This window comes from Cervus elaphus, chromosome 9 (assembly GCF_910594005.1).
Source record: "Cervus elaphus chromosome 9, mCerEla1.1, whole genome shotgun sequence".
Taxonomy (NCBI): domain Eukaryota; kingdom Metazoa; phylum Chordata; class Mammalia; order Artiodactyla; family Cervidae; genus Cervus; species Cervus elaphus.
In genome coordinates, this window is record NC_057823.1 from 94404243 (window position 1) to 94429703 (window position 25461).

Consider the following 25461-nt stretch of genomic DNA (forward strand, 5'->3'; position numbering starts at 1 on the left):
CACACGCCGCAACTAGGGGTTTGTGTGCCTCACCGAGAGCCAAGGGTCCCATGTCCCACGCCTGGGGCTCAGTGCAGCCAAATAAATGTATACATCTTAAAATGACTGTCTAATAGAGTCTAAATACAGAATGAAGGTTAAAGAGTGGGAACTCTAGTGGCAGAACATACTGTAAACGTTTAATCTGATATTTTTTAAATAGAAAAATATTAACAAAAACTGTTGGAAGGGCAAGTATATAAAATTTATTTTCTCTTTTTTTTTGGCATAGGGTCAAATGTCTAAAGTTGAAATGGCAGTTGTAAAACGTACAATGATTCCAATCGATGATAGCTTTTTATAACTTCATTTTTAGAAATATCTCCTGTAGTAGGGGTGTCTATGTATATATGTATGTGTCTGTATATATATATATACACACACACATATACACACACACGTATATACACATACACCTGAAGTTCAGCAATTACTTCATTTTTCACTGCAGTTACCTTTCCTTAGGTTAAAATAAATTAAAATTCAAGGTAATGTTTTTAACTAAAACTCGTACATATAATCTGAATATTCTAAACTTATTTTATTTCTTCCTATCTCCAAGTGTCTATATACGATATATGTATATATTATAATGGTGAATGAAATAGTAACCAAATGTTAACAATGATTATTTCTGAAAAGTGGAATTTGGGATGATGTTAACGCTTTTCTTTGTTCTTTTTTTGTATTGTGTGTAATTTTTTATAACAGGAATTTGTTATTTTAATAGAAACAATAAAATCACTTCAAAGGAGAGAAAGAGAAACTTCTTTTGAAATATGGAATACAGCCTTGAAAAACCACTTATCCTTGACCTCAGGGTGGAGTTAGGCTAGTTGGGTGAAAATCATTCGGTGCCGACTCTCAAGCTGAGGAAATAAATAAAACTGCTGATCCTGTGTGGGTGCTTCCTCCATGCCAGGCACTAGCTAAATGCTCTGCATTCATTATCTCCTTTTATCCTTAAATGACCCTATGCAGGACCACCCTTCAGGGCAGCCACTTGTGGTTTGGAAGGCTGAGCATACAGCATCCCAGGAGACACTGTTCACATTAGCCCCATGTGTCTGGCACGGCCTGGAGTTTTGCAGAGGACAAACTGCAGCTTCGTGCAGGGACCGCAGCATTGGTAACCCCCTTTTCTCAGACAAGGAGAACTGAAACTTACAGATGTTAACAGAATCGTCCCAGATCACAAACCTGGGACGCAGTAGAAGCCAGACTCAAAGCCTGGTCTACCTGACTAAATCCTGGACCACAGGCCTACAACACACAAACCAGCGGTCCCTGAGGGGTAACAGGTGGGCTGGGTAAGAGGTGACTGGCCGTGGTGGTAGCAACAGCTATTGCCCTGTGTATGCTAAGTCGCTTCAGTCGTGTCCAACTCTGTGTGACCCCATGGACTATGGGCTCCTCTGTCCATGGGATTCTCCAGACAAGAATACTGGAGTGGGTAGCCATGCCCTCCTCCATGGGGTCTTCCCGACCCAGGGATCAACCCCCTCTCTCTTATGTCTCCTGCATTAGCAGGCAGGTTCTTTACCGCTAGCACCACCTGGGAAGCCCATTCCCATATTGCCTTCGATTCCCGTGTAGCCTTCGGGTATCTCAATGAGGACTAACATAATATTCTAACCAACATTGAGGTTGTTCTGACAATAACAGTTTATATACACAAATGTGTGAAATGACTTTTTCCTGTGACTTAGGTGCTTCCATTTTGAATCAGATTAATTCCTGATTTTTCCTCCTGGCAGTCTGCCCACCCCTCACCAGTGATCTGGTATTCTTTCAAGAGGTTTCTCAAGAGGTTAGCTCATCTTTAGCTCAAATTTGACACCAAAATTAAGAAAAAGAAATTCATTTTTGGATCCTAAAGAAAATGTTGACAGCCATAGAACAATGTTTATAGCACTTATCATGACAAATAAATGTTATTTGATGACAGTCAAAATGGTTACTTGATAAAATGACAAACTTGAAAGTGATGTCTGGTAACTCATTTATTAATACATAAAACACAACCCTACAGAGCTTTCTGTCCTATCCTTCATGTAGATATGAGTGCATTGAAACCGATAATACAGTAAGTAACCTGTTCTCTCCTAAGGGAGGCCTTGAGTGGAGTAGGGGGTGGGAATTCCCTGGCATGCTGGGAAGATGGTTAATCTGAATTTCAATGTCATTTCACTAGGGTTCCTCCCTGAAAATGCCAAATGCCACCTTAGGTGCCAAAGCTTCATACACATGTTAGTGTGGATTCTTTTCATCCAAACCGAAGACAACACTTAACTGCGGCCACTCAAGGAGCAGGAGTTTCCACTGGGGCTAAGAGAAAAGATACTGTCTTTTGAAGATGGGTTGGAAGCCTCTGGTAGGCTGGGACACTTTATCTAGCCAAAGGGGAATTGATGATCTGGGAGCCAAGAAAAGAGGGCTAAAGGGAAGAAAGAGAATTCATAACACAATATAGAAGAGGAAAAAGCTTCAATTTTGCCTAACCATAGGCACCGGGGAGTATGCCCCAAACACCAAAATCTATTGGAGCTCCTATAACTGAGTTAATGTATCTTATGGCTGAAAATCTGTATCTACCAAGTTTCCCCCAAGTCATCTACTCCAACTCAGTGCTTTAATTTGGGCCAGTGATTCATTCAGGAAAAAAAAAGGAAGATGAGGGAGATTTCTGTATATGCCCCTACATCTGCCAAGACACTATTCAAAGAACTTTAGAACTCTTGCCATCAAATGAGTGCATAGATTCTACTATAGTGTTAAAAATGTTATCGATCTCACATCTAATTTTCATCTTGCCACTAGATGTGATTCCAGCATCATGAAGCTTTCTGGAGATATTCACTTCATCAGAAATGAGCAGCAGCAACTTGAAAAAACAATTCAGGAGATGATGTCCTCCCTACAAACTGTTTCTAAGAACTTGGATATGAAGGTAACTGAAAAATTTTGAAACTCTTATGTACTACTGCTAGAAATGAGGGCTTCTCAGATGGCGCTAATGGTAAAGAACTGGTCTACCAACTCAGGAGATGTAAGAGATAAGGGTTCTATCCCTGGGATGGGAAGATCCCGTTGGGGAGGAAATGGCAACCCACTCCAGGGTTCTTACCTGGAGAATCCCATGGACAGAGGAGTCTGGCGGGCTATGGTTCATAGGGTCACAACTGAAGTGACTTAGCATGCATGCATGCCAGAAGTAAGATCATTATGACTTACCAAAATGCTCAGTCAAGCAGCAGTTATTCAAAAGAACTCTTTTCCTCCAAAGGGTTTAAATATGACAGCTCATCATACACCATGCATACGGCCAGGTTAATCAACAAATACTTAATGAGTGCCTTGAGGAGCCTGGTGGGCCACAGTCCATGGGGTCACAAAGAGTCATACAGGACTGAGAGACTAACACTTTCATATTTTCTTAGGTTCCAAAACAGCCACTCATTGTAGGCATAAGCTACCTGATTCTACGGTTGCCATCATTTCCTTACTTTCTAGGTTCTTCTCTCTTTTCTTTTCTTTTTCTTCTTTTTTTTTTTTTTTTTTTTTGGCCCTGCCATGTGGTATGTGGGATCTTAGTTCCCCGACCAGGAATTGAATCCTATTCTTGGACTGCCAGGGAAGGCCCTCCGGGTACAATTGGAGAGAACAAGCAAAGGAATTTTCCATTGAAGATATTACTATTAAAGGTTCAGCATAAACCTGAGTTCATCACATTACATCCTAGCAACGGGTTATGTTTCTTACAAAATAATACACAAGTCCTTTGGCCTGGATTTTAAAGACCGTCTCTACACTGGCCCCTGCGTATCTCTACAGCTCACCCTCATGCTTCCTAGCTTACCCTTTATACCAATGACGCTGAACTACCTGTAGTTCACTCACTCCAGAATACTGCACTGCCTTCATGTTCTCTGTGCTCTTTTTGCCTGAAATGTCTAAAGAATCTGCCTGCAATGCGGGAGACCTGGGTTTGATCCCTGGGTTGGGAAGATCCCCTGGGGAAGGAAATGGCAACCCACTCCAGTATTCTTGCCTGGAGAATCCCATAGACCAAGGAGCCTGGCGGGCTACAGTCCATGGGGTCGCAAACAGTCAGACATGACTGAGCAACTAACCTCAGCACGGCATTTTCACCTTCACAGGCAATGGTTTAATGAAAAGAGCCAATGCAAACTCTTCAATGCCCTAATTTGTCATGTGCCTTGTGTGAGACAAGCACATCTCGTCTGAAGGCATTTGGGCAGAACAAAGTGGAAACTCTTTGGAAACTGGGGGAGATGAAAGCCTGGTGCTTGATTATTTGTTCACGGGAGTCAGTGTATACAAAGCAGAAGGTACAGAGGAGGCAGAAAGTTTCCAGCAGTCCCATCAGGCTTGTCCATCTCCCTATAAACCCACCTAAATAGTCTTAATAGTTTGGGGGCTGATTATCTTAGTTTTTCAAGGTACTCATATCAACAACAAATCATAACAGCTTTATCTCTAGTGCTCTGATGTAAAACTTCATTACTTAAGGTTTTGACCAGAACTTCCAGAACACTGTTACATAAAAGTGGTCAAAGTAGGCAGCTTATCTAGTTTCTGATTACACTGGAAATGTCTTTGCTGTTGGCTATTGGTTTGATTTATTCTTAATTATATTAAGAAAGTACCCATCAATTCCTACTTTACTTAAATTTTATTAGAACTGAACATTTAACTTTATAAAATGCCTTTTGGACATTAACAAATGCCTAATTCAGCATGATTGGTTTTTTGGTTTGGGTTTTTGTTGTTAGCTTGTTTATTTTTTTGGCCTTCTAATGTGCTATGTCAAAGTATTTCCCAATGCTGAAACATTCTGGCATTTCTGTAATGAAAACTGTACAGTCTTTGTAATAACTCAGTATTTAATTTTGCACCTAACTTCAAAGGTGATATTAGATTCTAGATTCTTAGTTTTTTTAAGGTAATACATACATGATTCAAAATCAAATCTATATGAGAAAATACACCCTGAGAATTTTCACTTCCATTTCTGTCACCAGTAATCACACCCATTCATGCTACTCACAGGGAACCATTTTTACTAGACTATTATGAATCCTTTCCATATGCCTTTACAGGTAGTTCAGTTCAGTTCATTTCAGGCGCTCAGTCATGTCTGACTCTTTGCAACATCATGAACTGCAGAACGTCAGGCCTCCCTGTCCATCACCAACTCCCGGACTCTACCCAAACCCATGTCCTTCGAGTCGGTGATGCCATCCAACCATCTCATCTTCTGTTGTCCCCTTCTCCTCCTGCCCTCAATCTTTCCCAGAATCAGGGTCTTTTCAAATAAGTCAGCTCTTCGCATCAGGTGGCCAAAGTATTGGAGTTTCAGCTTCAACATCAGTCCTTCCAATGAACACCCAGGACTTTACAGGTAGAAGCAAATACAAATTCATATTCTTATTTCCTCCTTTTTACACAGAAGATAACATATTATATTACTATGCACCTTTTTTTTTCTAAACAAACATATCCTAGAGACCCATCCTATCAGTACATGGAGGGCTTCCTCATTCTTTTTCACAACTGTGTCCTCTTCCTCTGTGTATAACAGCTCATTTAATCAGTCTCTCATGGATCAACATTCGGATTCTTTTCACTAATTTGCTCTTTCAAACAATGCTACAGTGTGTAACCTTGCACTTATGTCATTTTGTATGTCTGTAGAATAAATACCCAGAAGTGAGCTTGCGGGGTCAAAGGTACTGTGCTTGTTCTCTTGAAAGATTTTGCTCTTTGCAGAGTTTTTACCATATTGCATACCCACCAGCAATATATAAAATGTCCTATATCCCCATTGCCTCACCACTGAGTGTTGTTTGACTCTTGAATTTTACCTTTCTTAAAGGACAAGACATCTCTGTTTTAATTAGCCTTTCTTATTACATGTTTTCATTTATTTAAGAGCTAGTTGTACTTCGTTTCCAGTGAGCTACCTGTTCATATCTTTTATCCACTTCTCTATTGGGCTATTGTTCTCTTTCAATTTCCAGGAGCTCTTTGTATGTTAGCAAGGTGAGTTGATTCCCTATAGTGTGAGCTGCAAATATATTTTTCCAGTTTTTCATGTGTCTTTCGACTTTTGGTTTGTACATGGTCTCTATTTATAGCTGAATTTATCAGTCTTCTTTTTATATGTGTATGTGGCTTCTGAGATTTTAAGTCACAGTTAGAGCTTTCTCACACAAAGGCTTGACAGAATTGCTTATATTTTCTTCTAACACTTTCAGGGCTTTATTATTTATATTCAAATTCTTGATTCATTTTGGAATTTTTTTTCTAAAATAGGATTGCCTTCATTATCATTTTAATTATTGAGACCTTGTAGTGTTTTTAATATCTGATAGGGCTAGTCTCTCCACTGTTTCTTTTTTTCCTTTTCCTAGTGATAATTGCTTTTGCAGATGATTTTAAGATTAGCCTGTCTAGGTCCAGCAAGTAAATTGACAAATAACTCTGCTTTAATTAAATTGAAATCATGTAAAATTTATAAATTAACTTTAGAACTGACATAGTCATAATGCTGAGTGTTTTATCCAAGAACATAGGGTACTTTCCATTTGTTCAGGTTTGCTTTTATATCCTTCAGGAGTGGTTTCAAATTTTCCTCATGTAGATTTGTCATTATCTTAAATATATTTTGAGACTTATCCTTTTCTTTAGTTAATTGTAATGGGGCTTTTATTATATCTTCTAACTACTTGTTAGTTGTGTATTATAAAGGCTGTATTAATTTTATAATTAGTGAATTGTCTTCTTGATTATAGCAATTTTTCAGTTGGTCTTTGGTTTTTCCAGACACACAATCATATGATTTGTAAGTAAAAATCATTTGGCCTCACCTTTTTCCATTTTCATATACATAATTTCTTTTCTCTAAGTGTTTTGAATAATAACTCTGGTACAATATTAAATAATAAAGCAGGGACAGAGGGCATCCTGGTCTTGTTCCTGACTTCAACAGAAATGTCCCCAGTGTTTCTCCTCTCATGGACGAAATAAACTTTCTCAATAAATCTTTTTCCTGGTGACTCAGACTGTAAAGAATCTGCCTGCAGTTCAGGAGATCCAGGTTCAATCCCTGGGTCAGGAAGATCCCTTGGAGAAGGAAATGGCTACCCACTCCAGTATTCTTGCCTGGAGAATCCCATGGAGAGAGGAGCCTGGCAGGCAACAGTTCACGGGGTTGCAAAGAGTTGGACACAATTGATCAACTAACACAGCAGCATTCCTATTTTACTAAATCAAGAGAGTTTATAAAAATAAATGTCTTGTGATGTAATGGACAGCATAATGACTATGGTTAATAGTACTGAGTTGCATATTTGAAAGTTGCTAAGTGAGCAGATCCTATGTTTAAAATGTCCTAAGTTATTTCACTTGGAATTTATTTGTGCTCATGTCAGAATTCTACCTAGAAATTCCTGAGGCCTGATCTTAGACCACTCAGGTGTTTTCTTTGCAGAGCCAGTTATTCATTGCAGCGTTTATTCAAGAGCATTTAGTGAGCCTGTACCAGTGGTCATCTAATGTGTCCTGAGGATATAATGGTGATAGAAGATAGAGTGGCTTACACTGTAACTGGGGAGAGAAAATAAAGCAACAATCCAACCAACAAACTGATAAACCAAGGTCAATAGCATGCTTTTGTTATATCATTAGATGGTTTCTTATCAAAAAGATTATTATAGACAGCAGAATGGAACACCCCCCCATTGTTCTTTCCCTGAAAGTAGTGTTAAAACTGTTGAATCATTCCTTTGACAAAAATCATTTTCAAATGCAAACATGCTTTAGGCTCAAGTCTTTATTCCGGGCTCCTTTAGGAATAAAGTATAATGAATGTAAGTGCTAGTGGTTTTGTTCACCCACAAAAAAGCTCCCTTTTGTACTTTCATTAGGTAATGCAGCTCTTAGAAAAGATAGAGGCTTCCAGTTCTGAGCAAATCTCAAATTTAAAGATGGTCCAGGGGGATTATCGCCACGAAATGAACCTTTTGGAGTTCAAGTAAGTGAATGGAAGATTTTTAATTCTGTTTAATGCATTCCAAAGGGTTTTGCCTAATGAAAGCATTAGCACTAGATAAAATCCTATTCCAGGAATTTGAACCTGGCCAAGCAATAAAGCAACACACTGATGTGCAGAGAATATTTTATACTAAAGGGATTCATACCATATTTTAATAGAAGAACTATGCATATTAATTTGCCATTCTCATTTGCATAATTGCAACTGAAATGACACTTTCTGATAAGAGTATAATTTTAACTTATCAACTGTACACTAAAATGCCTCAATGTAAAGCACAATTGAATATACAGAGATTCCATGAAGTTATCAAATAATTTTTTTAAGTTTGACTCATTAGCTTTTCCTTTAAGATTTCTTCTAAGACCCTCTGCTTGCTTCTTTTCAGTATCCCTATTTGAATACTATTTGTAATCCCACATTACACTGAGTTTTCCCTTGTACAATGGAGAAAGCAATAAAGGAGACAAGACTCCACATTCAAATTATTGGCCTCCTTATCCTCAACTCCTTTCTTATTTAAATAACCACCATTTCCTGGCATCATAGTACCAGCAAAGGAAATTCTAGGTACTTAGGTGATACCTCCTTGTTGTTGAGTCACTCAGTCTGGTCTGACTCTGAGAACCCATGGACTGCAGCATGCCAGGCTGCCCTGTCCTTCTATATCTCCCAGAGTTTGCTAAAACTCATGTCCATTGAGTCAGTGATGTCATCCAACTATCTTGTCCTCTGTCTTCTCTTCTCTTTCCTGCCCTCAGTCTTTCCCAGCATCAGGGTCTTTTCCAGCGAGTCAGCTCTTCACATTAGGTGGCCAAAGTATTGAAGCTTTAGCATCAGTCCTTCCAATGAATATTCTGAGTTAATTTCTTTTAGGATTGACTGATTTGATCTTCTAGATGTCCAAGGGACTCTCAAGAGTCTTCTCCAGCACCACAATTCAAAAGCATCAATTCTTTGGTGCGCAGCCTTCATTATGGTCCAACTCTCATATCCATACATGACTACTGGAAAAACCATAGCTTTGATTATATGGACTTTTGTCGGCAAAGTGATGTCTCTGCTTTTTAATATGCTATCTAGGTTTGTCATAGCTTTTCTTCCAAGAAGCAAGTGTCTTTCAGTTTCATAGCTGCAGTCACTGTATGCAATGATTTTGGAGCCCAAGAAAATAAAGTCTGTTACTGTTTCCACTGTTTCCCCATCTATTTGCCATGAAGTGATGGGACTGAATGCCATAATCTTCATTTTTTGAATGCTGAGTTTTAAGCCAGCTTTTTCACTCTCCTCTTTCACTTTCATCAAGAGGCTCTGCCCTTCTATTCCTGTTCTTTCTCTATTCTTGTTCTTTCTCCTCTCTGCCCCACATCACTTGAGTTTAATGCATTGGTCAAATTATAATTATGAATATACCTTCTCTCCATTTTTCTCCATCTCCACCATATTTCATTAAATCTAAGTGCCACCGACTATAAAACGTACCAGTATATTCTTGTACCTCTAAGACTTGAAGCTAACAATGAAACAGTGTGTGCTAAGTCGCTTCAGTCATGTCCGACTCTACAACTCTATAGACTGGAGTTGGGTTGCCACTGGAGTGGGTTGCCATTCCCTTCTCCAGAGCATCTTCCCAGACTCATGGCTCAAAATTGGGTATTCCACATTGCAGACAGATCTTTACATTTGAACCACCAGTGGTCATCACTAAAACTCAAAGAGAAATAAGTGTCTTGGGTAAAAAGAAAATACCTACTTTATCCATTCTCTAAAAATGCTTGTCTAGGTTCTTAAATTCTAGAACAATGAGGGTGCTCAGTAAATATCTATGTCATGTTTGATCTAATCCCTTTAGTTTAGAATTAAAGTGTCCATGGGAGAAATAGAAAAGTAAACTGTTTCTAGAAGTACAGTTTAAGAATGGATTTTTTGGGGGAGAAAAGGAACTTATTATCTGGAGTGGAAGATTGGCTTAAAGCGGTCAAGAATATTAACAAACCAAAAAGAGGGGGAAAGTAAATGTTTGAGATCTAGGGATGACTGCTTCACTGATGTTGTTGCCTACTTTTTCCACCTTCAGTCCTGTGGGAAATCAGCTTATAGATGAATCATCTAAATAGTTAAATCTGAATCTGGAAACTTTTGTAATAGTATAACCTGGAATCCTTTCTCACTTGAAATAATGAAGTCTTAAAATTTCATTAGTATTACAGTACTTAATAGTTTATAAACCAGACTTTTCCCCAGGCAAATACTTATTAGTCTATAATTCAATTACACAATAGACTTTTATTTAAAATTTCTCCACTTATTTTTTAAATTAAAAAGTAGCATGCATCATTGCAACAAATAAAATAAGGTAAAGATAAAAATAGAGGTCACCATTCAGGCTTCCTAACGTAACCAGTGCGAACACCAGGGATGTAATTTCCCTCACTTTCCCCCTTGTTGATATAAACATGTAACAGAAAAGGGAGATTTTATTATACATTATATAATATGTGTTTAGCATAGATTATATATGAGAGAACATGGGTTTTTAAAATAAATCCTATACACATTACTCAATAACTTTTTTTTCCCGGTATATGTTGGTATCTCTCTAGATCAGTGAATATTATTCTAGAATTATTTTTCACAGCTGCATAATATTTTAACTTATAGATATGTCATAATTAATTCAACTATCTTACTGGTGAATAGATCTTTTCCAGTTTATAGCTACCAGTTTATACAACCAAAAATTTCCAGTTTATACAAACAAAAATTACTGCATGTATATTCTTAAATTTCCTTAGATATAGGTGCTTTTATTTCTATAGGCAAAATTCCTAAGTCAGAGTTTATGTTTGTATTAATTTTTATAAATTTATTTCTAAAAATGTTGTAGCAATTTACTCATACCAGCAATGCCTGAGAAGGACTTTCTGTGCATTCTTTTTTTTTTTTAATTTTTTTTTTTTTATTAGTTGGAGGCTAATTACTTCACAACATTTCAGTGGGTTTTGTCATACATTGATATGAATCAGCCATAGAGTTACACGTATTCCCCATCCCAATCCCCCCTCCCACCTCCCTCTCCACCCGATTCCTCTGGGTCTTCCCAGTGAACCAGGCCCGAGCACTTGTCTCATGCATCCAACCTGGGCTGGTGATCTGTTTCACCATAGATAGTATACATGCTGTTCTTTTGAAATATCCCACCCTCACCTTCTCCCACAGAGTTCAAAAGTCTGTTCTGTACTTCTGTGTCTCTTTTTCTGTTTTGCATATAGGGTTATCGTTACCATCTTTCTAAATTCCATATATATGTGTTAGTATGCTGTAATGTTCTTTATCTTTCTGGCTTACTTCACTCTGTATAATGGGCTCCAGTTTCATCCATCTCATCAGAACTGGTTCAAATGAATTCTTTTTAATGGCTGAGTAATATTCCAGGGTGTATATGTACCACAGCTTCCTTATCCATTCGTCTGCTGATGGGCATCTAGGTTTCTTCCATGTCCTGGCTATTATAAACAGTGCTGCGATGAACATTGGGGTGCACGTGTCTCTTTCAGATCTGGTTTCCTCAGTGTGTATGCCCAGAAGTGGGATTGCTGGGTCATATGGCAGTTCTATTTCCAGTTTTTTAAGAAATCTCCACACTGTTCTCCATAGTGGCTGTACTAGTCTGCATTCCCACCAACAGTGTAAGAGGGTTCCCTTTTCTCCACAGCCTCTCCAGCATTTATTGCTTGTAGACTTTTGGATAGCAGCCATCCTGACTGGCGTGTAATGGTACCTCATTGTGGTTTTGATTTGCATTTCTCTGATAATGAGTGATGTTGAGCATCTTTTCATGTGTTTGTTAGCCATCTGTATGTCTTCTTTGGAGAAATGTCTGTTTAGTTCTTTGGCCCATTTTTTGATTGGGTCATTTATTTTTCTGGAATTGAGCTGCAGGAGTTGCTTGTATATTTTTGAGATTAATCCTTTGTCTGTTTCTTCATTTGCTATTATTTTCTCCCAATCTGAGGGCTGTCTTTTCACCTTACTTATAGTTTCCTTTGTAGTACAAAAGCTTTTAAGTTTCATTAGGTCCCATTTGTTTAGTTTTGCTTTTATTTCCAATATTCTGGGAGGTGGGTCATAGAGGATCTTCCTGTGATTTATGTCGGAGAGTGTTTTGCCTATGTTCTCCTCTAGGAGTTTTATAGTTTCTGGTCTTACATTTAGATCTTTAATCCATTTTGAGTTTATTTTTGTGTATGGTGTTAGAAAGTGTTCTAGTTTCATTCTTTTACAAGTGGTTGACCAGTTTTCCCAGCACCACTTGTTAAAGAGTTGTCTTTTTTCCATTGTATATCCTTGCATCCTTTGTCGAAGATAAGGTGTCCATAGGTTTGTGGATTTATCTCTGGGATTTCTATTCTGTTCCATTGATCTATATTTCTGTCTTTGTGCCAGTACCATACTGTCTTGATGACTGTGGCTTTGTAGTAGAGTCTGAAGTCAGGCAGGTTGATTCCTCCAGTTCCATTCTTCTTTCTCAAGATTACTTTGGCTATTTGAGGTTTTTTGTATTTCCATACAAATTGTGAAATTATTTGTTCTAGTTCTGTGAAAAATACCGTTGGTAGCTTGATAGGGATTGCATTGAATCTATAGATTGCTTTGGGGAGAATAGCCATTTTGACAATATTGATTCTTCCAATCCATGAACACGGTATGTTTCTCCATCTGTTTGTGTCCTCTTTGATTTCTTTCATCAGTGTTTTATAGTTTTCTATGTATAGGTCTTTTGTTTCTTTAGGTAGATATACTCCTAAGTATTTTATTCTTTTTGTTGCAATGGTGAATGGTATAGTTTCCTTAATTTCTCTTTCTGTTTTTTCATTGTTAGTATATAGGAATGCAAGGGATTTCTGTGTGTTAATTTTATATCCTGCAACTTTACTATATTCATTGATTAGCTCTAGTAATTTTCTGGAAGAGTCTTTAGGGTTTTCTATGTAGAGGATCATGTCATCTGCAAACAGCGAGAGTTTCACTTCTTCTTTTTCCTATCTGGATTCCTTTTACTTCTTTTTCTGCTCTGATTGCTGTGGCCAAAACTTCCAACACTATGTTGAATAGTAGTGGTGAGAGTGGGCACCCTTGTCTTGTTCCTGATTTCAGGGGAAATGCTTTCAATTTTTCACCATTGAGGGTGATGCTTGCTGTGGGTTTGTCATATATAGCTTTTATTATGTTGAGGTATGTTCCTTCTATTCCTGCTTTCTGGAGAGTTTTAATCATGAATGAGTGTTGAATTTTGTCAAAGGTTTTCTCTGCATCTATTGAGATAATCATATGGTTTTTATCTTTCAATTTGTTAATGTGGTGTATTACATTGATTGATTTGCGGATATTAAAGAATCCTTGCATTCCTGGGATAAAGCCCACTTGGTCGTGGTGTATGATTTTTTTAATATGTTGTTGGATTCTGTTTGCTAGACTTTTGTTAAGGATTTTTGCATCTATGTTCATCAGTGATATTGGCCTGTAGTTTTCTTTTTTTGTGGCATCTTTGTCTGGTTTTGGAATTAGGGTGATGGTGGCCTCATAGAATGAGTTTGGAAGCTTACCTTCATCTGCAATTTTCTGGAAGAGTTTGAGTAAGATAGGTGTTAGCTCTTCTCTAAATTTTTGGTAGAATTCAGCTGTGAAGCCATCTGGTCCTGGGCTTTTGTTTGCTGGAAGATTTTTTATTACAGTTTTGATTTCCTTGCTTGTGATGGGTCTGTTAAGATCTTCTATTTCTTCCTGGTTCAGTTTTGGAAAGTTATACTTTTCTAAGAATTTGTCCATTTCATCCAAGTTGTCCATTTTATTGGCATAGAGCTGCTGGTAGTAGTCTCTTATGATCCTTTGTATTTCAGTGTTGTCTGTTGTGATCTCTCCATTTTCATTTCTAATTTTGTTAATTTGGTTCTTCTCTCTTTGTTTCTTAATGAGCCTTGCTAATGGTTTGTCAATTTTATTTTTTCAAAAAAACTGCTTTTAGTTTTGTTGATTTTTGCTATGGTCTCTTTAGTTTCTTTTGCATTTATTTCTGCCCTAATTTTTAAGATTTCTTTCCTTCTGCTAACCCTGGGGTTCTTCATTTCTTCCTTCTCTAATTGCTTTAGGTGTAGAGTTAGGTTATTTATTTGGCTTTTTTCTTGTTTCTTGATGTAAGCCTGTAATGCTATGAACCTTCCCGTTAGCACTGCTTTTACAGTGTCCCAAAGGTTTTGGGTTATTGTGTTTTCATTTTCATTCATTTCTATACATATTTTGATTTCTTTTTTGATTTCTTCTATGATTTGTTGGTTATTCAGAAGCATGTTATTTAGCCTCCATATGTTTGAATTTTTAACAATTTTTTTTCCTGTAATTGAGATCTAATCTTACTGCACTGTGGTCAGAAAAGATGACTGGAATGATTTCAATTTTTTTGAATTTTCCAAGACCAGATTTATGGCCCAGGATGTGATCTATTCTGGAGAAGGTTCCGTGTGCACTTGAGAAAAAGGTGAAGTTGATTGTTTTGGGGTGAAATGTCCTATAGATATCAATTAGATCTAGCTGGTCCATTGTGTCATTTAAGGTTTGTGTTTCCTTGTTAATTTTCTGTTTAGTTGATCTATCCATAGTTGTGAGTGGGGTATTAAAGTCTCCCACTATTATTGTGTTACTATTAATTTCCTCTTTCATACTCATTAGCATTTGCCTTACATATTGCGGTGCTCCTATGTTGGGTGCATATATATTTATAATTGTTATATCTTCTTCTTGGATTGATCCTTTGATCATTATGTAGTGTCCTTCTTTGTCTCTTTTCACATCCTTTATTTGAAAGTCTATTTTATCTGATATGAGTATTGCAACTCCTGCTTTCTTTTGGTCTCCGTTTGTGTGAAATATTTTTTTCCAGCCCTTCACTTTTAGTCTGTATGTGTCTCTTGTTTTGAGGTGGGTCTCTTGTAGACAGCATATATAGGGGTCTTGTTTTTGTATCCATTCAGCCAATCTTTGTCTTTTGGTTGGGGCATTCAACCCATTTACATTTAAGGTAGTTATTGATAAGGTGTGGTCCCATTGCCATTTACTTTGTTGTTTTGGGTTCACGTTTATACAATCTTTCTGTGTTTCCTGTCTAGAGAAGATCCTTTAGCATTTGTTGAAGAGCTGGTTTGGTGGTGCTGAATTCTCTCAGCTTCTGCTTGTCTGTAAAGCTTTTGAATTCTCCTTCATATCTGAATGAGATCCTTGCTGGATACAGTAATCTAGGTTTTAGGTTATTCTCTTTCATTACTTTCAGTATGTCCTGCCATTCCCTTCTGGCCTGGAGGGTTTCTATTGATAGATCAGCTGTTATCCTTATGGGAATCCCTTTGTGTGTTATTTGTTGTTTCTCCCTTGCTGCTTTTAGTATTTGTTCTTTGTGTTTGATCTTTGTTAATTTGATTAATATGTGTCTTGGGGTGTTTCGCCTTGGGTTTATCCTGTTTGGGACTCTCTGGGTTTCTTGGACTTGGGTGACTATTTCTTTCCCCATTTTAGGGAAGTTTTCAGCTATTATCTTCTCGAGTGTTTTCTCATGGCCTTTCTTTTTGTCTTCTTCTTCTGGGACTCCTATGATTCGAATGTTGGGGTGTTTCACATTGTCCCAGAGGTCCCTGAGGTTGTCCTCATTTCTTTTGATCCTTTTTTCTTTTTTCCTCTCTGCTTCATTTATTTCCACCATTTTATCTTCTACCTCACTTATCCTATCTTCTGCCTCCGTTATTCTACTCTTGGTTCCCTCCAGAGTGTTTTTGATCTCATTCATTGCATTATTCATTTTTAATTGACTTTTTTATTTCTTCTAGGTATTTATTGAACATTTCTTGCATCTTTTCAATCTTTGTCTCCAGGCTATTTATCTGTAACTCCATTTTGTTTTCAAGATTTTGGATCATTTTTATTATCATTATTCTAAATTCTTTTTCAGGTAGATTCCCTATCTCCTCCTCTTTTGTTTGACTTGGTGGACATTTTTCATGTTCCTTTACCTGTTGGGTATTTCTTTGCCTTTTCATCTTGTTTAGATTGCTGTGTCTGGAGTGGACTTTCTGTATTCTGGAGGTCTGTGGTTCCTTTTTATTGTGGAGGTTTTACCCAGTGGGTGGGGTTAGACGATTGGCTTGTCAAGGTTTCCTGGTTATGGAAGCTTGCGTCAGTGTTCTGGTGCATGGAACTTGATTTCTTCTCTTTGGAGAGCAATGGAGTGCCCAGTAATGAGTTTTGAGACGGGTCTATGTGTTAGGTGTGACCTTGGGCAGCCTGTATGTTGACGTTCAGGGCTATGTTCCTGCGTTGCTGGAGAATTTGCGTGGTATGTCTTGCTCTAAAACTTATTGGCTCTTGGGTGGTGGTTGGTTTCAGTGTAGGTATGGAGGCTTTTGGACAGTCACTTATTCCTTAAAGTTCCATGTAGTCAGGAGTTTTCTGGTGTTCTCAGGTTTTGGGCTTAAGTCTCCTGCCTCTGGATTTCAGTTTTATTCTTCCTGTAGTCTCAGGACTTCTCCAACTATACAGCACTGATAATAAAACTTCTAGGTTAATGGCGAAAAGATTCTCCCCCGTTAGGGACACCCAGAGAGGTTCACAGAGTTACATGAAGAAGAGGAGAGGGAGGAGGGAGATAGAGATGAGCAGGAGGAGAAAAAGGGGGACTCAAGAGGAGAGAGACAGATCTACCCAGCTGTCTGTTCCCAGAGTGTTCTTCGTAGCCCAGACACCCACAAAGATTCACAGAATTGGATTGGGAAGAGAAGGGGAAAGGAGGAAATAGAGGTGTTCTGAGGTAGAAAACGGAGAGTCAAGATTGGGAGAGAATAATCAACACACTCCTGAATAAAAATGGGAACTGAATATTGGATTCTTAAATGTTCACAATTTATATCATATACTGAAAAACAAAAATTAAAAATCTAGAGTAGAGGTTAGACTCTTAAAAATAATATTTTAAAAACAAAAACCAAAACACACAAAGAAAATTTTAGAAATATATATGAAGTTCAGTTTAAAAATAGGGCTTCTCTTTTTTTTTGTGTGTGTGTAAGGTTATAGTGTATTGAAAATGAAAATTAAGGAGTAGTAGAGGAGTACTAGAGGACTTTAAAAGAAATAAGAGAAAAAGAAAAATAGAGAATAGAAGAGAAAAAGGAAAAAAAAGAAGGAAAAAAAAAAGAAAGAAAAAAAATTTTCCCTAATTAAAAAATCATAAAAATCTATGAAAATGAAAGTTAAGGAGTAATGGGGGAGTAATAGGGAATTTTAAAGGAAAATAAAAGAGAAAAAATAAAACAATTTTTTTTTCCTTACTTAAAAAAAAAAAAAGTAAAAATATATCTAGGAATTTCTCTGGAGCTGTTGCGGTCAGTGTGGGTTCAGCTTGGTTTCAGATAGCTCCTCGTTCCAGCTTACACTTCTCGATAGTTACAGGCCCCTTCCAGTGTAGTCGGTGTTTTCTACAGGGATTTTAATCTGTTGCACCAGTCCCTTCTGAAGCGGTGTCCTTTGTTTATTTGGCTTCTGTTTGCCGGTCTCTTCAGAGCCTCATTTCCGCCCTGACACAGGCGGGCGGAGGTGGACTCTTATTCAGGTAGCTAGTTCCGTTGCGCTGCTGGGAGGGGCTGACGCTGCGGGGATGGGCTGGCGCTGTGGGGCGGGGCTGACGCTGCGGGGAGGGGCTGACGCTGCGGGGATGGGCTGGCGCTGCAGGGAGGGGCTGGCGCTGCTTTCTCCGTCTGCGCTGCTCAGGCTCCCGGCTGTTCTATATGGAGCGCGCCCCACGCTGCGCGAGGTTCCCGCCCTCGGGTGTTCCACAAAAGCGCGGAACAAAAAGCTGCGCCTGCTCTCTGTGCCTTCCCCGTCAGAGCGGTCCAGGCAGCCAGGGGCTTGGTGGGCGCACTCTCCCCGGGTGTGGCGCGCCCACTCCCTTCCACGGTCCCAGTCTCAGTTTCCGCCGGTGCCAGTTGGGTGCGCGCGCCTTCTGCCCTCCACGTCCCCAGCCCCAGTCCCTGCCCGCGCCAGTCAGTTGCCTGCGCCCTGTGTCTCGCCGCGACCCTCCCGGCGGATGTCAACCATCCAGAATCTCAGGAGGTCTTTGATTAGAAAGTGGAGGCCTGTTTGCAGTGCAGCTGGGGATGCGGTCCTTAGGGCCAAGCCTGCCCCCTTTCCCCTCCCCTCTGCCTCCTGCCTCCGGCGGGGCTAGGCCCGTCCGCAGTCGGCGAGCTCTTCCCTGGACTTTCTTGGTCCCCGCAGTCGGCGAGCTCTTCTCTGGACTTTCTCGGTCCCTTTGTTCTGCGAACTGCCAGCAGTGTGTTCCGGCCGGTTAATTTTCTCTCTCTTTTTTGCTCTCCCACAGTTCAAGTTGGCAACTCAAAAAAGCTCCCTCCGATTGTCCTCAGGGCACTCAGGCCCGGACCCTACCCCAAACAATGCCGCCCGCTCCTCTCAGTTCCGCCCCCACTTGCTGGTGGCGGATGCGGCTGTCTGGGGTACTTTTCTGCTGGGAGTTGCTTTTATGCTCGTAATCTGTGGGTTTTATTTATTGTTTCCCTCCCAGTCAGGTTGCCCTCCGAGATTCAAACACTTCCCCGAGGCCTGCCAATGCAAGGGTTTCCCGGTGTCTGGAAACGTCCTCTATTAAGACTCCCTTCCCGGGACGGATCTCGGTCCTTAGCTCTTTTGTCTCACTTTTTATCTTTTATATTTTGTCCTACCTCCTTTCGAAGACAATGGGCTGCTTTTCTGGGCGCCTGATGACCTCAGCTAGTGATCAGAAGTTGTTTTGTGAAGTTTGCTCTGCGTTCAGTTATTCTTTTGATGAATTTGTAGGAGAGAAAGTGGTCTCCCCGTCCTATTCCTTCGCCATCTTGGCTCCTCTCTCTTCTGTGCAATCTTATCCACACTGATTATTCTTTTTAATATTTGCCAATTAAAGGGTGAAAAATAGCATTTCTTTCTTTCATTTGCATTCCCTTCACCCTTTGAATTTCTGTGAATTGCCCATTTTTTACCATTTATTTTCAATACTTTCTTATCTACTGCTAGGATTCCTTCACATTAGGGATATTAACCCTTTAAGCTATATATTACAAAGTTTTCTGTTCAAAGAGAAAGTGAGGTGGGTAGGGCTTTTTTTTTTTTTTTTTTTTCAATTAGAGCACTTCTCAAAGCAAAGTGGGTGGAGTATAGTATTTGCTTTACTTTTTTAAGAAAAAAGAAAACTGTTTCTGAACAAAAAGACTAAAAGCTTTTAATAACATTAAAGGGTAAGTTTAATTGAGCAATTTTTCCCATTTAGAAACTTTAACAAATTCAAGTTTGATGGTAGACGGAACATATTTTATTAATATATTGAACTTAAAAGCCACAATATTATCTGGGGATTTTCTAGTGAGTTCATGGGGCTTTGGCACAGAAGTGATCATTTGATCTGACAAAGGAGATGCACAGGCTGCATCATCTGGACCTCTGCACTGAGCCTCCTCCTTCCCGAAGGGCCTTAGTCAGATGGTCAGCTAAGTAATGTCCTCAACCAACAACCGAGTGCTTACAGACAAGTCTCAGGCATCATGAACCATGGCTGCCTTTCAGCAAGGGGCTGGCAGAGGCAGCACTCCCTCGATAGTTCTTGCTGCTGATGTTGTTCAGTTGATAGTGAATTATAAGAAAAAGCACTTGGCCAATGAAGCAAATGCAGAGAGTCAAGTCTTACTACACAGCTTTGAAAGTGCTGCCATGGTAGAAAACAAATCAGAGCAAGGACCTGTCTCATTCATCTTCGTATCCTCAGCACCCAGCACGTTTCGTACAAAAAGAAGCCAATGAACAAAAGACTGTTTTGAGTATCTATAATGCATTAAGTTGTGTTTTGGAAAATCCAAAGATATAATCACGGCCATAGACAGTAAGGGAGAAAACACACAAATAAGTGAAAAGCTCACTAACAGGTAAAGTGAAAGTTGAGATGTTAAATGAAATATATCAGTAGGCAGAAATAATAAATATTCATTGTCATTTATAAACGCCTGCCAATCACTAAGGGCTTCCCAGGCGGCTCACGTGCTAAAGAATCTGCCTGTCAAGAAGGAGACGTAGGTTCGATCCCTGGGTCGGGAAGATCCCCTGGAGAAGGAAATGGCAACCCCCTCTAGGATTCTTGCCTGGAGAATCCCATGGACAGAGGAGCCTGGTGGGCTATAGTCCATAGGGTCACAAAGAGTTGGACACAAATTAGTGACTAAACCACCACCGCCACCCACCAGTCACTAAATGCTCATGCTGCTCAAGTGCACTCAGCTCTTCTGGCTGGGTTTTATCTTCATTTCAAACACAAGGTAACTCATAATCATGGAAATTAAATAATTTGCCTGAAGTCACATAGTTAGAAAGTGTCTGACTCCAAATCAGGCTATTTGTGTCATCTGTGATGCCTCCATCTCATAATTTCACATATTAAACTAATTGTGCTATGACCAACCTAGACAGCATATTAAAAAGCAGAGACATGACTCTGCCAACAAAGGACAATCTAGTCAAAGCTATGGTTTTCCTAGTAGTCATGTATAGATGTGAGAGTTGGAATATAAAGAAATCTGAGTGCAGAAGAATTGATGCTTTTGAACTGCAGTGCTGGAGAAGACTCTTGAGACTCCCTTGGACTGCAAGGAGATCAAACCAGTCAATCTGAAAGGAAATCAGTCCTGAATATTCATTGGAAGGACTGATGCTGCAGCTGAAACTCCAATACTTTGGCCACCTGATTTGAAGGACTAATTGGAAAAGACCCTGATGCTGGCAAAAATTGAAGGCAGGAGGAGAAGGGGATGATAGAGGATGAGATGGTTGGATGGCATCACTGACTCAAAGGATGTGAGTTTGAGCAAGCTCCAGGAGTTGGTGCTGGACAGGGAGGCCTGGCATGTTGCAATCCATGGGGTTACAAAGAGTCATATGTGACTGACCGACTGAACTGAACTGTGCTACTGAAATTTAGGAAAGGGAATGATCAGGTGTTCAAAACTGATGGTCTGAGGCTATGAAGATACTGGAATTTAAACTGAAGTACAATTTGTAACAAACAATAAACAAAAGTTTTTCTATCAGAGTGAAGTTGAATTAACTAGTGTCACTCATTAAAAACCACAGAATGCTAAGAAGAAATTAATTTGAGGTTATTGGTATAAAGGGCTTCCCCTGTGGCTCAGCTGGTAAAGAATCCTCCTGCAATGCAGGAGACCTGGGTTCAGTCCCTGGGTTGGGAAGATCCCCTGGAGAAGGGGAAGGCTACCCACTCCAGTGTTCTGGCCTGTAGAATTCCATGGAGAGTATAGTCCATGGGGTTGCAAAGAGTCGGACATACTAAGCGACTTTCACTCACTCACTATTGGTATAAATTTAGTTCATAAAAACATTTCTTAAAATTTATTTCTTGTTTGTGACATGAAACTTAGATTCTTAGACTCAATCTCTAAACAAACAATAGTACCTAATCTAAAGGACTTATTCAGATAGGATTACAAAAAATGAAGACATCTGCATTTATAGCCCACCAAATGGCACTAAATCTTTCTATATTCTTGTGTAGTTAAAGCCACCGTCTGAACTCTCAAAAGCCTAGTAATAGTAACAGCTTTCAAGAATTCAAAATATTTAAGTCTTCTAAAAAAGTTCATTCAACAGATTGTTGAATGCAAGACGACTGGGTTTGAGACAGGAGAGAGCTGGTAAAACTAGCCCAGGATGGAGCTCTGTCATTTTTGTATGTCATCTGCAACCAGGGAGGTCACTGGGATACTTGTTCCAAGCCTCCCTCTCTGTCCTCACCATTCACTCTCACCACAGCCATGGGCTTCCCAGGTGGTAGTGGTTACGAATCCGCCTGCCAACACTGCAGACACAAGAGATGAAGTTTCGATCCCTGGGTTGGGAACTCCCTTGGAGGAGGAAATGGCAGCCTACTCCAGTATTCTTGCCAGGATAATCCCACGGACAGAGGAGCCTAGCAGGCTACACTTCACGGCTCACCATGACTCAGATGTGAGGGAGCATGCTTTTGCACACGCGCGCGCACACACACACACACACCCCTCTCTACACTGGGCTCTCATGGTGTCTATAGAGTCCTACTAAATTTTCTTTTACTCTTCTGTAACTTTCTCCCTTATAATTGCCCTTGGTGTGCATTTTAACCAGATTCTATCAGTATGAAAAAATGTTAAAAATCAGCCCTTATCTCATGTTTATGCTAGTGAGGTCTCTGGCCATAATTTAAAAGTCTGATTTATGATTTAAGGAAAAGGAAAGAAAAAGTTACCTATCACTCCATCTATCCGTCTACCTACCTACTTACCTATGCAACTACATCTGATTGAAATACTCCCATAACCAGTGATATAGAGGATTTGAGAACTAAAATGTGTTATCTAAGATAAATTCATCCTATTAAGATTATAACTGTATGTTCTATAATTAACAGAACAATAATTCTTATATGGCAAATCATGTCCATTATGTTAGGGAAAAGTCAAAAGAAAGGAAAATATTTATATAAACCACTCTTTTTATCCTTTTTACCTTTCAAGGAGAATGCTCGTAAATAATGCCTTTCTATTTTAATAAGCTAACAATAGACAGGATCTGACCTCAGACTGTTACCAGGAAAGTGAGTTTCCAATTACAGGCAAAAGCTCGTGATAAGAAGATCATAAAAAGTAATTCATTCTTTATGGTTTATTTTAATTTCAGAATTTCAATTACTGCCACGTCCTTCCAGAGATATTACCTGAGTACATTTAATGGTTCCTTGATTTTCAGAGGGATTTTAATATTTTATTACTGATGAGAGTAAATGTTCTCATTTATTTACACAGTGAAGGTGAGAACTGAAGGACGGATTCTTGATGGTAAAGCTAACTCTTAGTTATCTGGAGATTTACTCTCCCACTTAACCATCACAATTAATCCTTCCACAAGAGAGAAGGGAAGATGAAAATCAAAGATTAGGCCTCTAAATAGCTTGATATGTCTATGTTTTTGCTATTTGTTAACAGCCCTAATAAAACGTATTCAATGAGAAAGAATAAATCATTTATTCAGCCTCTGCTTAACTGAGCATTTCTATATTCCAGGCATGGTTCACAGCCATGAACAAAGCAAAATCCTTGCCTTCACTTTCTAGTGGAGACGACCTACATATTATGTATCATGTGATGATGAGCATTTTGAAGAAAAATAAAGAAGGGTAAAGCAATAGGGAGTATCCAGAAAAACTTCTGTGATAAGGTGGTGCTTGAATATAAACATAAGTGAAATTAGGGCAGGAGCCATTGTATATTCTCAGGAAGAGTGGTCCAGACAGAGGCAGCAGTTGGCTAAACGGAGATTGTCCACTTATCCATTGGGGGGCTAATTTATCTGAGATCCAACATCTGTCATTAGCCAGCAGCACAAGTGTTTACAAAGCAAGCTTAAACTAAGAACAGGAAGAATAATCAACTTCATATTCTTCACGATTGAGAAACTTACCCGCATCAAGGATAAATTTCTATTTTGATGCTTTCTATATGAAAAATATTCCTCTCTGTATCAAAAAGTGTTAATTCAGAAAGATGGAGACCAGAATTTAGCCATCACACTACAACAAATATACTGAAAAAGTAACTACCTTTTCCATTTCTGCATTTCATCATCCAAATCTGAGTTTCTCAGCCTTGGCACTATTAGCATTTTGGCGGGATAATTCTTTGTTATGAGGCTTCCCTGTTCATGGTAGGATGTTTACCCACCATGGCTCAAGTAGCACCTCCCATTCGTGATAAGCAAAAACGTCTCCAGACATTGCTAACTGACCCCGAGTTTACATAAAAATGGAAATAACCTCACTATCATCTTTTCCAACTGATAGTCCAAACACTTTTTCAGGAGAGCTAAAGAAGCATGCAATACGGTACATGTCTAGCATGCCTTAGGCAATTTCCAGTGATAAATGTCACACACCAAATTAGCTGCATGTAACTTTTCCTGAAACCATTACAGTAACTATTATTCAAGTCACCCCACAGTTTAAGGCAGTCTGAATATTTTCAATAACAAATGACATGCCCTTTTCCTGCGATCTAATATTTAGCCTAGTCTAAACAGAATTCGAACGTGACATCTTATCATGAGCAAGTCACAAGCAGAAAACATCTTCAGAAACCAGTCCCCAGGCCCCATCACCCTTCTCAATCATTTCGGATGAGGACTCCCCTCTCACACTCTCAGCCACTCTGCAGTGAATTTTCAAACTGATGCTACATGATTCCAATCCTTTTAATTTTAGCAAATTTGGGGAGATAGTGAAGGACAGCGAATCCTGGTGCGCTACAGTCCATGGGGTTGCAAAGAGTCGGCCATGACTTAGGGACTGAACAAGAACAATGACATCTACTTCTGTTTAAATCCTTCCCTCTGTTATTTAACAGTCCTATTGTGCGTTGACTTGATGTGAGCAGCTCCTTTCTGCACACTTCTTGATTTTTCTGATTTTGCCCCACTTGAGTAACTCAGCATCTCTCTAAATCCACCCCCACCCCCGGAAAGAATAAAGAATCCACTCACAGAGATCCACCCGTGACACCTGGGGACTTCACTGAAGGTTTGCCGGAAGCAGAGGTGATCAGCGAGGAGACCTCCCTTGGACACTCTGCTTCCCAGAGTCCTTTCGGTCTCTCTCCTGTCTCCTGTCCCCATTTCTCCCTCTGACTGTGCTCTCTCGCCCAGCGCCTGCTCAGCTTCACAGTGACCCTAGCAGAGAAAAGATTTGGCCAACTACCGCCCTTCACCAGTCTGCCCCTAGCTAAGAACGGCTCTTACACTTTCTAATCATTTTTTAAAGGAAAGAGCATACTTCATGACATCACACGAAATTTAAATGTCAGTGTGCACAAAGTGTCATTAGACGATAGCCACCTCATTTGCTCATTATCTCTTTATTTTTAAAAAAAGTCTATAATTTGTATCATGTGGGGCTGCTTTCCCACTGGGCCGGCAGACAAATGGTTGCAAGAGAGACTACATGGCCTGAAAAGCCTGAAATATTTACTATGTAACCTTTCAGAGAAAAGGTATACCAGGCCAAGCGACTTGTTGAAGTAATTCTTCCGCACACACACTGCAGCCTGGGCACCGAGAGGAGATGGTACAGGGGTGTGTGTGTGTGTGTATGTGTGTGTACGCGCGCTCCTGCCACTGTGTGGACGTGCGTTTCAGGCTGTGCGGATGGGTGCTGTCGGCAGGGACCC

At 39.5% G+C, this 25461-nt stretch overlaps 1 protein-coding gene across 1 annotated transcript in view; it reads left to right on the top strand.

The window, feature by feature from the left end:
- FAM81B (family with sequence similarity 81 member B) overlaps positions 1 to 25461 on the top strand; it is a 152067-nt gene that overhangs the window by 122783 nt on the left and 3823 nt on the right. The window contains exons 5-6 of the mRNA XM_043913858.1: positions 2860 to 2989; positions 7992 to 8098. Coding sequence (XP_043769793.1) covers positions 2860 to 2989; positions 7992 to 8098 — 237 coding nt within the window. The remainder of the gene's footprint in view (positions 1 to 2859; positions 2990 to 7991; positions 8099 to 25461) is intronic.